Source organism: Globicephala melas, chromosome X, assembly GCF_963455315.2.
Source record: "Globicephala melas chromosome X, mGloMel1.2, whole genome shotgun sequence".
NCBI classification, from domain to species: Eukaryota; Metazoa; Chordata; class Mammalia; order Artiodactyla; family Delphinidae; genus Globicephala; species Globicephala melas.
The window spans coordinates 30,781,702-30,797,264 of record NC_083335.1 but is presented as its reverse complement, the minus strand read 5'-3'; the positions used below and the strand labels follow the sequence as shown (position 1 = coordinate 30,797,264).

Sequence of the window (15,563 nt, the reverse complement as noted above, 5' to 3'; positions counted from 1 at the left end):
ACAGAGAGAAAGAAATGCTATTATTTATGTATATTAATTATATTTACTATTTCCCTATATGAGAATTTAGACAAGTAACTTTGTTAAGGAAGTGGGAAGAAATTATTCCTTATAACTAGAAACATAAAAGAAAAATAAGAAAAAGATTCTAAAGTTAAGTCACAATATACCAGTTTCCATTCAATGTCACTCATTGATAGGGCAATTTTTTCTTATACTTATTCAATGTTCACTCTATTATAAATATAGGGTAATAGCTAAGAATGAGAGTTCTATAGCCATACTGCTGCTTTGATTTGAATCTTGGCTCTACCACTTGCGATATATATAATTTTGGGCAAATAGTTAACCTCTCTCTGTGCTTCAGTTTCCTCATCTGCAGTGCAGGGATAATTAACCACGTATCTCAAAATGCTGTTGTGAAGATGTGATGAGGTAATATGGGTAAAGTATTTGTAACACTGCTTGGCACACAGTAAGCACTTATTATTAACATCAATTATCCACTTCCTAACCTTCCAATACTCCCATGCCAATCTATCCATCCTTGAAGTAGCAACAAGAAGTCACGAGAGTGAAAAATATAAATCAAGAACTGTTTCTTTATAATGTTCCACTTTAACTGAGGATGCATATACATAAATCTGTGTTGTGGTGCTATGATTTCAGTAAAATATTTCTGATCTAAAGCCTTGGTACTCAAAGTGATCTAAGGACCAGCAGGCATGGGCATTACCAGGGAAGCTGTTAGAAATGCTGGCCCCACTGCCGACCTATGGAATCAGAATCTGCATCTGATTCCTGTGCACAGTAAAGTTTGAGAAGCACTGCTGTCAAGAACAAGACCAAAAGCCTATAATGTGGATATATAAAAAATATAAATAAGATACTCCTGAGATATAGGCTACATAGCCAAACCAAATACATTCCTTTTCAACTAAAAAGAATCAGAACTGTAATAAAAAACAAAATCTACCCCCCCAAAATTGTTTCCTTACCTAATATTAAGGTATGTTAACATCTGTAGGTTTTTAATGGCTTCAGGAATGGTTTTGATGCAATTATGATATAAATTTAACGTTTCAAGAGGTGCAAATAACCAGACATCAGAAGGAATTTCTGTAAAACGATTTCTTGAAAGATCTGAAAAATAAAAGTAATGTTTGAGTGTCAAACATACACCTGTATTTATGGAATTAACAGAACTATTTTCACACTTGCTGAATCACTTACAATCCAAGCAACTATTTCAAATATTGACCTCATGGAAAGTCTGTTCATTAACAAACCGTACTTTATATACTTCACTATCTTTAAACATTATCTATTAAAGTATCAGTGAGGAATTCTCTCTGATATTTAAAAACATGAAAAAAACCTCCCCTGATCCCACATCAGCCTCCATCCACCTCTGCCTCCTTTATAGCCAAATTTACATAAATCTACAACATAACTGTCTAACTTACCATGGACTTCTCAACCCACTGTAATTTGCTTTCTATTCATTCTCATGCCCACCAAGGTCACCAACAGCCTCCATTATCAACCACCAGTCAGCCATCTGGAAATATTTCTCTTCCCTTGGCTTGCAAGACTACATTTCTGGATCATTTCCTATTATCTCCCTGGCTACTTCTCAGTCTCTTGCTAGATTCTTCTCTACCCATACTGTGAATATTAGTGTTCCTAAGGGCTGTGACATAAGGTACTCTTTCCTTAAGATATATACTCTATTAGGTGATTTTATCCAAAACCGGGGTTAGTATTCATATATTGACAAATTTCAAATTAAATATATGTTTGAACACCTATGTTCTAATATTTAGGACTTCCTCTGGATATCTCTCAGGCACCTCAAACTCTCCAAGTGTAAAATCGGAACTGAAGATCTTCTTCCACATATTTCTTTCTCTCATCTTAGATAATGTCACCAATATCCTGCTCACGAGCTGCTCAAACCACAAACTTGTTCGCCCTTGATTCCTTCCTCTCCTAAATTATTCCAGGTACACACAAATATATTTCTATGCATTTAAGTTTTCATAAAAATAAAATCATGGAATTATTATAACTATTATACCTCTATTGAGAGTTTATTTGTTAAATGAAAATTTGAAAAATATTTAGGATATCATGTGGCAGGTTGAAAAAAAATACCCTAAAAGCGTTTCTCAACCAAAGTACGATTGACCTTTTGGGCTGTATAACTATTTGTTGTATGAGGCTATCCTGGGCATGGTAGGATATTTAGCAGCATCCCTGACAACTACCTACTAGATGCTAGTAACACCCTCTAGTCATGAAAGCCAAAAAATGTCCCCTGGAGTACAAACCCTCCTACCCCTGTTGAGGACCACTGCCTGAACAACTATCAAATTAGCTATCTTACAGTAGGAATATACTTTGCTTACACAACTTCATTATACTTATTTGGTTAAAAACATAAGACTATCATTCACCTCTGTCAAGAAGAACATCTATAGTGTATTTTAGCCCACTGTACCTCACTTAGCATATGGTATGCCCTCATAAGAACAGCTTCCTACCAACACTCAACTTCCTCACTCTGAGGGATGAGACCTACATATTTAGCAGTATAATAAATTCCCTATTCAGAATATTAATACACATGTATTAATATGTTTTTATGTATGTGTGTATACACACACACTCACCTAATGCAAAATTTCATAATTGGCGAAAGAAAACTTTAGTTATGATTATATAATATAAAGATTAATTTGGATTCTTCTTCCTCCCACCATAAGATTCTGAATAACTAAATAAAAGGATAGACAGAATGATTAGAAACCAAATTCTGAACTTTCATTTTCCTGGCTCACCTCCTCTGAGCACCCAAGCATCGTGCAGTTCTATTTAGGGGGAAAAATTAAGTCTTTTTTTTTTTTTTTTTTAGTTTAGAATGTTTCTTTTACAGTTGACTTTTACCTCTTATTCTTGTAACTTCAGAATCCTGGGAGTTGGGCTTCCCTGGTGGTGCAGTGGTTAAGAATCCGCCTGCCAATGCAGGGGGCACAGGTTCGAGCCCTGGTCCAGGAAGATCCCATATGCTGTGGAGCAACTAAGCCCGTGTGCCACAACTATTGAGCCTGTGCTCTAGAGCCCACAAGCCACGACTACTAAGCCCACGCACCACAACTATTGAAGCCCGCGCACCTAGAGCCCGTGCTCCACAATAAGAGAAGCCAACGCAATAAGCCCGTGCACTGCAACAAAGAGTAGCACCCACTCACTGCAATGAGAGAAAGCCCATGTGCAGCAATGAAGACCAAACACAGCCAAAAAAAAAAAAAAACACCAAAAGAATCCTGGGAGTTGGGAGTTGAAAATTACTGATTACAGTTAATTTGAAATACTAAAAACAAAATTATGCCCAGTTTGTTATTCTGTATATCTAGTAAGTACTCATAAATAATACACTGGCCCTAGAAACAGATGATGGTAGCTTGCATTGAGACTCCAAGAATAGGGATTAAAAAAAGTAGATAGAATTTGAAATATATTTGATATTAGTACTTCCAAGAATTGGGCAAGTGATTGTTTATGTGGAATAAATAAGAGGTAGTAATCGAGGATGGCACCCAGAATTCTGGCCTAGGCAACTAAATGATGCTACTTAATAGATGAGTGAGAAGTGGAACAGGATTTTTGTTCTTGTTTTTGCTGGTAGGGTTTTGTTTTGTTTTTTGAAACAGAGGTTAGAATCAAGGGTTCAATTTTATATTTGTACAAACTGAGATAACTGAAAGATATCCCACAGGGGACTGTGAAATGGACAGTTAATCAGATCATTCTGGATCTCAGACATGAGGTCTGGGATGGATATATTAAACTGAAAGTTGTGGGAATATGGTTAGTACTCTAAAATCATAGAAATGGAAGACATCACCTAAAATCAGAGTACTGAGTCAGAAAGGAAGTTCAAGACTGGGCCATCCAGAAGACCAAGACTTATAAGTTGAGCAGTAAAAACACAACAAGCAGAGAAGACTGAAAATAATAGTCAAGAGAAAACACAAAAATCACAATAGAGAGAGTGTTCAAAGAAGTAACCAGAGAAAAAGACAAAATATCAGTATTAATAATTTAAATAATATCAGGATATTATTTTAATAATTTATATATTATTGTATGATGCTTCATGTTCTTTCCCCTCCAAAAGCAAGAATATTTAGTTAAATTACAACATAGCTACAATGCTGAAGCCTGTGGAACAAAAACCACATTCACAGAAAGACAGACAAGATGAAAAGGCAGAGGGCTATGTACCAGATGAAGGAACAAGATAAAATCCCAGAAAAACAACTAAATGAAGTGGAGATAGGAAACCTTCCAGAAAAAGAATTCAGAATAATGATAGTGAAGATGACCCAGGACCTCGGAAAAAGAATGAAGGCAAAGATCGAGAAGATGCAAGAAATGTTTAACAAAGACCTACAAGAATTAAAGAACAAACAAACACAGATGAACAATAAAATAACTGAAATGAAAACTACACTAGAAGGAATCAACAGCAGAATAACTGAGGCAGAAGAACAGATAAGTGACCTAGAAGACACAATGGTAGAATTCACTGCTGTGGAACAGAATAAAGAAAAAACAATGAAAAGAACTGAAGACAGCCTAAGAGACCTCTGGGACAACATTAAACGCAGTAACATTTGCACTACAGGGGTCCCAAAGGAGAAGAGAGAGAGAAAGGACCCAAGAAAATATTTGAAGAGATTATACTCGACAACTTCCCTAACATGGGAAAGGAAATAGCCACCTAATTCCAGGAAGTGCAGAGAGACCCGTACAGGATAAACCCAAGGGGAAACACACTGAGACACATAGTAATCAAATTGGCAAAATTTAAAGACAAAGAAAAATTATTGAAAGCAGCAAGGGAAAAACGACAAATAACATACAAGGGAACTCCCATAAGGTTAACAGCTGATTTCTCAGCAGAAACTCTACAAGCCGGAAGGGAGTGGCATGATATACTTAAAGTGATGAAAGGGAAGAACCTACAACCAAGATTACTCTACCTAGCAAGGATCTCATTCACATTCGATAGAGAAATCAAAAGCTTTCCAGATAAGCAAAAACTAAGAGAATTCAACACCACCAAACCAGCTCTACAACAAATGCTAAAGGAACTTCTCTAAGTGGGAAACACAAGAGGAGAAAGGGACCTACAAAAACAAACCCAAAACAATTAAGAAAATGGTAATAGGAACATACATATCAATAATTACCTTAAACGTGAATGGATTAAATGCTCCAACCAAAAGACACAGGCTTGCTGAATGGATACAAAAACAAGACCCATATATATGCTGTCTACAAGAGACCCACTTCAGACATAAGGACACATACAGAGTGAAAGTGAAGGGAATGGAAAAAGATATTCCATGCAAATGGAAATCAAAAGAACGCTGGAGTAGCAATACTCATATCAGATAAAATAGACTTACAAATAAAGAATGTTACAAGAGACAAGGAAGGACACTATATAACAACCAAAGGATCAATCCAAGAAGAAGATATAACAATTATAAATATATATGCACCCAACAAAGGAGCATCTCAGGGCTTCCCTGGTGGCGCAGTGGTTGAGAGTCTGCCTGGCGATGCAGGGGACATGGGTTCGTGCCCAAGTCCATGAAGATCCCACATGCCGCGGAGCAGCTGGGCCCGTGAGCCATGGCTGCTGAACCTGCGCGTCCAGAGTCTGCGCGTCCGGGGCCTGTGCTCCACAACGGTAGAGGCCACAACAGTGAGAGGTCCGTGTACCACAAAAAAAAAAAAAAAAAAAAAGGAGCATCTCAATACGTAAGGCAAATGCTAACAGCTATAAAAGAGGAAATCGACAGTAACACAACAATAGTGGGGGACTTTAACACCTCACTTACACCAAAGGACAGATCATCCAAACAGAAAATTAATAAGGAAACACAAGCTTTAAATGACACAATAGACCAGATAGATTTAATTAATATTTATAGGACATTCCATCCAAAAACAGCAGATTACACTTTCTTCTGAAGTGCACACAGAACATTCTCCAGGATAGATCACATCTTGGGTCACAAATCAAGCCTCAGTAAATTTAAGAAAATTGAAATCATATCAAGCATCTTTTCTGACCACAATGTTATGAGATTAGAAATCAATTACATGGGGAAAAAATGTAAAAAACACAAACACATGGAAGCTAAACAATACGTTACTAAATACCCAAGAGATCACTGAAGAAATCAAAGAGGAAATCAAAGAATATCTAGAGACAAATGACAATGAAAACACGACAGTCCAAAACCTATGGGATGCAGCAAAAGCAGTTCTAAGAGGGAAGTTTATAGCAATACAATCCTACCTCAAGAAACAAGAAAAATCTCAAATAAACAATCTAACCTTACACCTAAAGGAACTAGAGAAAGAAAAACAAAAAAACCCAAAGTTAGTAGAAGGAAAGAAATCATAAAGATCAGAGCAGAAATAAATGAAATAGAAACAAAGAAAACAATAGCAAAGATCAATAAAACTAAAAGCTGGTCCATTGAGAAGATTAAAAAAATTGATAAACCATTAGCCAGACTCATCAAGAAAAAGAAGGAGAGGACTCAAATCAATAAAATTAGAGCTGAAAAAGGAGAAGTTACAACAGATAATGCAGAAATACAAAGCATCCTAAGAGACTACTACAAGCAACTCTATGCCAATAAAATGGACAACCTGGAAGAAATGGACAAATTCTTAGAAAGGTATAGCCTTCCATGACTGAACCAGGAAGAAATAGAAAATATGAATGGACCAATCACAAGTAATGAAATTGAAACTGTGGTTACAAATCTTCCAACAAACAAAAGTCCAAGACCAGATGGCATCACAGGTGAATTCTATCAAACATTTAGAGGAGAGTTAACACCCGTCCTTCTCAAACTCTTCCAAAAAACTGCAGAGGAAGGAACACTCCCAAACTCATTTTACGAAGCCACCATCACCCTGATACCAAAACCAGACAAAGATACCACAAAAAAAGAAAATTACAGACCAATATCACTCATGAATATAGATGCAAAAATACCCAACAAAATACTAGCAAACAGAATCCAACAACACACTGAAAGGATCATACACCATGATCAAATGGGATTTATCCCAGGGATGCAAGGATTCTTCAATATACGCAAATCAATCAATGTGACACACCATATTAACAAATTGAAGAAGCAAAACCATATGATCATCTCAATAGATGCAGAAAAAGCTTTTCACAAAATTCAACACCCATTTATGATAAAAACTCTTCAGAAAGTAGGCATAGAGGGAAGCTACCTCAACATAATAAAGGCCATATACGACAAACCCACAGCAAACATTATTCTCAATGGTGAAAAACTGAAAGCATTTCCTCTAAGATCAGGAACAAGGCAAGGATGTCCGCTCTCACCACTATTATTCAACATAGTTTTGGAAGTCCTAGCCAAGGCAATCAGAGAAGAAAATGAAATAAAAGGAATACAAATTGGAAAAGAAGTAGTAAAACTGTCACTGTTTGCAGATGACATGATACTATACATAGGGAATCCTAACGATGTCCCCAGAACACTACTAGAGCTAATCAATGAATTTGGTAAAGTTGCAGGATACAAAATTAATGCACAGAAATCTCTTGCATTCCTATACACTAATGATGAAAAATCTGAAACAGAAATTAAGGAAACACTCCCATTTACCACTGCAACAAAAAGAATAAAATACCTAGGAATAAACCTACCTAGGGAGACAAAAGATCTGTATGCAGAAAACTATAAGACACTGATGAAAGAAATTAAAGATGATACAAACAAATGGAGAGATATACCATGTTCTTGGATTGGAAGAATCAATATTGTGAAAATGACTATACTACCCAAAGCAATCTACAGATTCAGTGCAATTCCTATCAAATTACCAATAGCATTTTTTACAGAACTAGAACAAAAAATCTTAAAATCTGTATGGAGACACAAAAGACCCCGAATAGCCAAAGCAGTCTTGAGGGAAAGAAACGGAGCTGGAGGAATCAGACTCCCTGACTTCAGACTACACTACAAAGCTATAGTAATCAAGATAATATAGTACTGGCACAAAAACAGAAACATAGATCAATGGAACAGGATAGAAAGCCCAGAGATAAACCCACGCACCTATGGTCAACTAATCTATGACAAAGGAGGCAAGGATATACAAAGGAGAAAAGACAGTCTCTTCAATAAGTGGTGCTGGGAAAACTGGACAGCTACATGTAAAAGAATGAAATTAGAACATTCCCTAGCACCATACACAAAAATGAACTCAAAATTGATTAGAGACCTAAATGTAAGACCGGACACTTATAAAACTCTTAGAGGAAAACACAGGAAGAACACTCTTTGACATAAATCACAGCAAGATCTTTTTTGATCCACCTCCTAGAGTAATGGAAATAAAAACAAAAATAAACAAATGGGACCTAATGAAACTTCAAAGCTTTTGCAGAGCAAAGGAAACTACAAACCAGACGAAAAGACAACCCTCCGAATGGGAGAAAATATTTGCAAACGAATCAATGGACAAAGGATTAATCTCCAAAGTATATAAACAGCTCATGCAGCTCAGTATTAAAAAAACAAACAACCCAATCCAAAAATGGGCAGAAGACCTAAATGGACATTTCTCCAAAGAAGACATACAGATGGCCAAGAAGCACATGAAAAGCTGCTCAACATAACTAATCATTAGAGAAATGCAAATCAAAACTACAATGAGATATCACCTCACACCAGTTAGAATGGGTATCCTCAGAAAATCTACAAACAACAAATGCTGGAGAGGGTCTGGAGAAAAGGGAACCCTCTTGCACTGTTGGTGGGAATGTAAATTGATACAGCCACTATGGAGAACAGTATGGAGGTTCCTTAAAAAGCTAAAAATAGAATTATCATATGACCCAGCAATCCCACTACTGGGCATATACCCAGGGAAAACCATAATTCAAAAAGACACATGCACCCCAATATTCATTGAAGCACTATTTACAATAGCCAGGACATGGAAGCAATCTAAATGCCCATCGACAGATGAATGGATGAAGAAGATGTGGTACATATATACAATGGAATATTACTCAGCCATAAAAAGGAACGGAATTGGGTCATTTGTAGAGATGTGGATGAATCTGGAAACTGTCATACAGAGTGAAGTAAGTCAGAAAGAGAAAAACAAGTATCGTATATTAATGCATATATGTGGAACCTAGAAAATGGTACAGATGAACCGGTTTGCAAGCCAGAAATAGAGACACAGATGTAGAGAACAAATGTATGGACACCAAGGGAGGAAAGTGGCGGGGGGTGGGGTGGGGTGGGGTGATGAATTGGGAGATTGGGATTGACATGTATACAGTGATGTGTATAAAATAGATAACTAATAAGAACCTACTGTATAAAAAAATAAAAAATAATAATAATATTATGAGTTCCCTTAGGGAATTTAATTAAATTCATAAACTATTTTCTGAATGAGGTAGTATATTTATTTAGTAAATACCACTTAAAATTACAATTAATTATTATTCTAATTTAATTGAGTAAAGCATAATGAAGTTAAAATTAAAACTGAAGCCATTACAAAGCCTCTAATTAAGGAAATCTTGTTCTAGGCTTTTTCAGATTTTAAATATGTATAAACATCTTTTATAAGAATTGGGTAAACAGAAAAAGAGTGGCAAAAGAAAAATACAACCATAGAGGCAAAGATAAGCAATAACACAAAACTGTATTTTAATTTCTTGATCTCACACTAACAGCATCTCATATTTTCCTTCAAAAAAGTGAAAATTAACGTTTACATAGATATAATGGATAAAATTTAACTCTGATTTAAATTTTTATCTTGTGATGTACAATTAAACCATAAGGAAGTTTTTATAACATTAAAAATCATTTAATGAACACGTGCACTGGCGCAACTAGAATAACATGACTAAAAAAGAACATATTCATACTCAAGAAGTACATGCAAAATTGGTATTTTATTTAATATGGTTCCATCTAAAGATGGAAAACAAACTGTTAATTTACTCCTTATGGGGAGATTCATTTCACAACAGCTTTAAAGTCTGCCTTCTTAGGGGACAAGTAGGACTTGGGAAAAGACAATTATAAAGATGTTTCACCTTTCCCACACACACAAAAAAGGAAATTAAAATTTGCTCCTTATCTTCCTGCAGTAAGCTGAATGGTGCCCCTCAAAGATATCAGGTCCTAATTCCTGGAACCTGTGAATGTTGGCTTATAGGGTAAAAATTTTTGCAGATATAATTAAGTATCCTGCAATGGATATTATCCTGCGTCACCCAGCTGGGCCCTAAATGCCATCACATGTATCTTTATAGGAGGAAGACAGAGGGAAATGAGACAGACACATTGAGGAAAAGGCCATGTGAAGATGGAGGCAGGCATTGGAGTGATGTGGCTTAGGAATGCCAGCAGTCACCAGAAGCTGGAAGAGGCAAGGAATGGATTCTCTGCTAGAGCCTCCAGAGGATTTACGGTCCTGCTGAAACCTTGATTTTAGCTTCAAAAGACTTATTTTGGACTTCTGGTCTCAAGAACTATAAGAGAATAAATTTCTGTTGTTTCAAACCACCAAGTTTGTAGTCACTAGTTACAGCAGCCACAGAAAATAAACAGATTTCTCAAAAATCAGAATTAATGAAAGAATGCCTGCAAAAAATTTTTTAATTAAATAGTTGTACATTTTTTTTCTTAAACAGCAAGGTGATATCTCAGTATCCTTGAGGATAAGTGCCTTTATAACCACTGAACTAGTTTTCTTTTGTCTTGGTTTTTATTATAAAATCATATCAAGCAGTATTGGCAATAACTCAACAGTAGACAGACTGCTGTGTACTGTTTCCTGCCTCCTTCAAATCGCTCCTTGTAAAACGGCTGGGAGCCTGTTAGACGTTAATAGATCATTTTAAATAATCTGATCTAAATTATGTTCTGTATCACTCTTGAGCTTCAGAGGTCAAAGAAGCTAGAGAAGGGAAGAGAGGAGTCAGATGGAATGGAAATCTGTTTGCTGCCTCCCAGGCTGCAGCCACAAGAGCCACAGACGGGTCCATCTGTCACCCAGTGCATTTCTTGGCCCACCAGCTAGCATTTCTGCCAAAATATAGAAAATGACTTTCAGAAAGTATACTATTATACTGTACTAATTATAGTTTTATTTTACTCAGTGTTCAAAAGGCTGTATGACTTTTGTCACACATTGTTAAAACGAACTAAGATACATGAGTCTTCTCTGGGTGATAATAATATAGATTGCTATAGTCCCTCTTATTTTAAAAAAATGCCAGATTATGTTTGAAAATCTGTCACATTTTCACCTATGGAAAAACTTCTAACAATGATGCGTGTTTTAGAAAACACTCATCAGTAACAGAGATAGAGAATTTTCTGCTTAAAGAAACATGACAGTTAAGGAGAGAAATAATTTGAAGTCAGAACTTTAAATTCACATCAACAATAACCTAAGTGGAACTGAAGCAACTGTCTCATGTGTGCGCGTGTGTGCGCGCACACGCACCCTCCACATATGCTAGGTCAGAAGGCTATAGGCTTTGCATAATCATTTCTAATCCTCATAACAACCTTATGAGGTAGCCACTATTCCTCATTATACATATGAATCAAAGACATATTGAATGGCATGACTATAATGTTAAAAAACTAGTAATAACTGACAGCAGAGGGGTTCCAAACTCAGATATGACTTCTAAGTCCATGTTCTATGTGTGCTTTTCCACTCCTCCAACACACTATTGTGACTTCCTGTCCCAGATTTCAAATATTCTGTTCCACTGGAACCACAAAGCAGGGTCAGAGAAATTCTAAATCTCCTAACTACATTCATATCCTAGATTTCTTCTTGCAATAAGAAGCAGAACATATATCTTACTTCAAGTCCCAATTTTTAGTTAAGAAAATAATGAACACCATTATAAAGCTCTCAGCTGTTCCCAATTTACCATTTCAGGACTGTTTAGTCTGAGCCAAAACATAGCTTTCTTGGCTCCTTAAAGAATGGACCCTTATTAATTTTTCAATATTTTAACCAACTCAATAAACAAAGATTAAAAAGAAAATGAAAAAGTAAAGGAGTTTCTTCAAAAGATTCGTAACATTTTATAGGCTGAGTACCTGTCAAGAACTCTAAAGGATCTGAGACTTTAGCCTACTTGTCAGCCAACAAGCTAGCCTACCACAGTTGAATGGAGGCTGGCAGAAGGCATGAGACTCCTGCGTGTCAGAGGACTTTATTACTCACAGCACGGCAAGTGGCATGAGCAGCAAGTCTGTATCAGTTCCTCTTGCCCCCAAAATCTCACAGGGGCAACATATATGGGTATAGATGGATACCTGCACATACAATACATCACATTAAAGGAGAGAAAGTCTAAGCTGAGGGAACCCAAATCTTTTATAATAGACAGTACACATGCCTGTACTTTGTTCGAAGGGAGACATTATTTTACTGGATAATAAGCATGATTGTCCTTTCTTCCAAAAGATAGTCCTGAACAAAGGGCAGTTAGTGCCTCACTCCCAAGATATGCCGAAACATGAGACCCACGGAAAATTATCTCCCAAGGTGTACATTCCTTATTGACCAAGGATCAGAAGTTGCAGCCTCACCACAGAAAATACACAAGGTAAAATAATTAAATATCATAAGCATCAAATTCTCTGTGGTTCTGCCCTTAGAGTCTGGGACAGAGGCAGGCAAATCCTGATTCTCACCTTCCAAGTCTCATTCTTATTTCCCAGGCAGCATTCTGACTTGACTCATAGGCTGTGCCACTCATTCAAAATTCCATTAAGCACCATGAATTAGGTACTACATGTTAGGGTAGCTTAAAAGCCAGTCAGACACCAAGTCTAAGCAATCCCAATTATTGTTCCACCCTAGCACCAAATATTATCGGCTCAGATAATAACACTTCAGTGAAAGGAACTATGAAAAAAAAAATCACCCCCACTTAGTTCAACTAAAAGTATGATTTTTTACAAAGCTGTTGTGATGGGACCAATACTTCATAATCCTTGGGGTGTATCTCACAGTTTACAGAAGTCCTACAGACTGAAAAATGAGGTATAACTGTTATTTAGTAGATGAGCACTAGACTGTATCTGAATTACATTCTAATTCTACTGATGATTACCTATAAAAGATCGCCAAAATCACTTAATTACTACTACTCATTATCTCAGAGCTACTGAAAATGAGTAAACATTCTGTAACAACCTAAAATCCTTAGAGGAAGTAAGTAAAAAAAACGACAGGAAAATTATCAATTTGTACCTAATGATATATAATGTTCATAAAGATCTAAAATAAAATGATGGAAATTGACAATTATATTCAGTTCTTATTACACGGAAAATATATGCTAGAATTATGTCTTTAGGAGAGTGCATAAAATCAACTAACTAAAATACTTATTTCCTAACATGAAAATGAAAAAAATTTTCTGTGCTCTTCAGTAACTGATATTACTCAAATGTGAGCAGTTACAGCACGTAAAATCTGATTAATACGCTCTCAAATACTAATGCTTCCTTACCTACTTTTCCATCTAAAAGAAGTGTTAGGACTAGAAACAAAAGCAACAAGAAAACAGGAGGCACCACAGCTGTCTGTCAATGCAAGAATGGAGAGTGTCTTTGAAGTATTAGACTCTGATGTTGGAACCTGATGGGAAATGACAACCCCATGGCTCTGGCATCTGCTTTCAACAGATGCCCTCAGCAAAGACAGGTGATTTCTTGATTCAGTATTCCCTAGAAGGGTATTGTGCTATCATTCAGGAAAAGATAATGAAAAGTCAGTCTATAACATTAAAGCCTTGTTGAATAAGATGTACAGCTCAAGAATTTCTAAGCTACTCCATGATGTTAAAATATTAACCATAAGTACAGTGGAGAGGGAAAAAAAAGTATGAAGTAGATATTAGAAAAAGTGAAGAAAAAAATGCTTTAAAGCCAACAGTTATGAGAAACAATAACAAGCAGACCTTAGTGACCTGCAGCAACCAATAATGGAAGGCTCCTTTTGAGCACAGGCACTTTGAGAAGCAAGGGGGCAAACAAAAACAGATGCTGCAAGGAGAAACCACAGCTGCTAACCAGAGGGTAGATTATATGCATGCTCAGTGAGAAAAGGACTGTGAGTCATACAACTATTAAGCCACGTGGAAGGACAAGACTTTATTTTTTTTTAGGGGGGAGGGGCAGCTCTATGCACAGTTGTCTGTAGGAAATTCTACAAAGTGTTTCAATTTCATCAAGAAATAATGCAGTATAATGACATTCAAACATCAAAGTGATATTTGAGAATGACACTATACTTCAACCCCTATAAAATTTATTAGACTATAAATTTGGCATTTTGAATTCATGTAGTATTATTTATTAAGTGGTTCTTGAAAAACTTTTATTTTCAAAAGACAAATGTTAGAGCCTCATCACATAACTTTCACTAAAATAAATTCCAGATGGAAGAAAAAGATAAACATGAAAAATGAATCATAAAAAACTAGCAAAACATTCTAGTGAATAGTTACTCAATTCTAGAATGAGGGATGGACTTTCAAAGCATCAAATAAAGAAATAATTCACAAATGAAAAGATTTCTAGATTTAGCTACATAAAAAGGAAAACTACAGTCTATCAAAAAGCAAAATGATAACAACAACTCATAGATAAAGCCTGGCCCAAGGACATAAACAGATTCAAAAATGAAAATTATCAATGACCAAGATGTATATGAAAATATATTCAACCTCACTGTTAATCAAAAGAAATGTAAAGAATAAGACACTATAATTCACCCATCAAATTTAAAAGTTTTCAAAGATATTACCCAATGTTGGCAAGGCTAGTTTGAATTGGGCACTTCCCCATATACCGCTGATGGAAATTCAAAATGAGGTAACCTGTCTAGAAGGAAATTTGCCAATATGAATCAAGAGCCTTAAAAATGTTCATACCCATTGATCCAAGAATTCAATCTCTAGCAATTTTTAAAACCAAATAAAGATGCATAAAATACGATGTACATTTCAGTTATTTAATAGAGTAGGAAATTAGAAACAACTTCAATGTCCAACAATAGGTAAAGGCTAAATAAAATACAGTATACCCTCAAAGTGAAATATCCCGCAACCTTTAAAAATAATATTATAGACTTGATTCCTTAATATGGAAATAAGAATGCTCAGAGGGTAAAAACTAGAACACTCAAAATATTAAACTATATACACAGTATGAGCCAATTGTTTCCTTTTAAAATGTACATTTTATACACTCAGTATATACACATACAAAGACCGACAGGTATGTATGTACAAGGTGATGAGTGTGGGGGTATGAAGGAAATACACCAAAATGTTAATGCTTACTCAAGGTTGGTAGAATAAGGAGCGTTTTGTATTTTCTTCTTTATGCTTTTAATATTCTAAATTT

At 35.8% G+C, this 15,563-nt stretch overlaps 1 protein-coding gene across 3 annotated transcripts in view; it reads right to left on the bottom strand.

The window, feature by feature from the left end:
- The window catches only part of LRCH2 (leucine rich repeats and calponin homology domain containing 2), a 92,702-nt gene that overhangs the window by 58,725 nt on the left and 18,414 nt on the right, over nt 1-15,563 (bottom strand). For all 3 annotated transcript variants that reach the window (XM_060292280.1, XM_030835720.2, XM_060292281.1), the window contains exon 2: nt 999-1,143. In XM_060292280.1, coding sequence (XP_060148263.1) covers nt 999-1,143 — 145 coding nt within the window. The remainder of the gene's footprint in view (nt 1-998; nt 1,144-15,563) is intronic.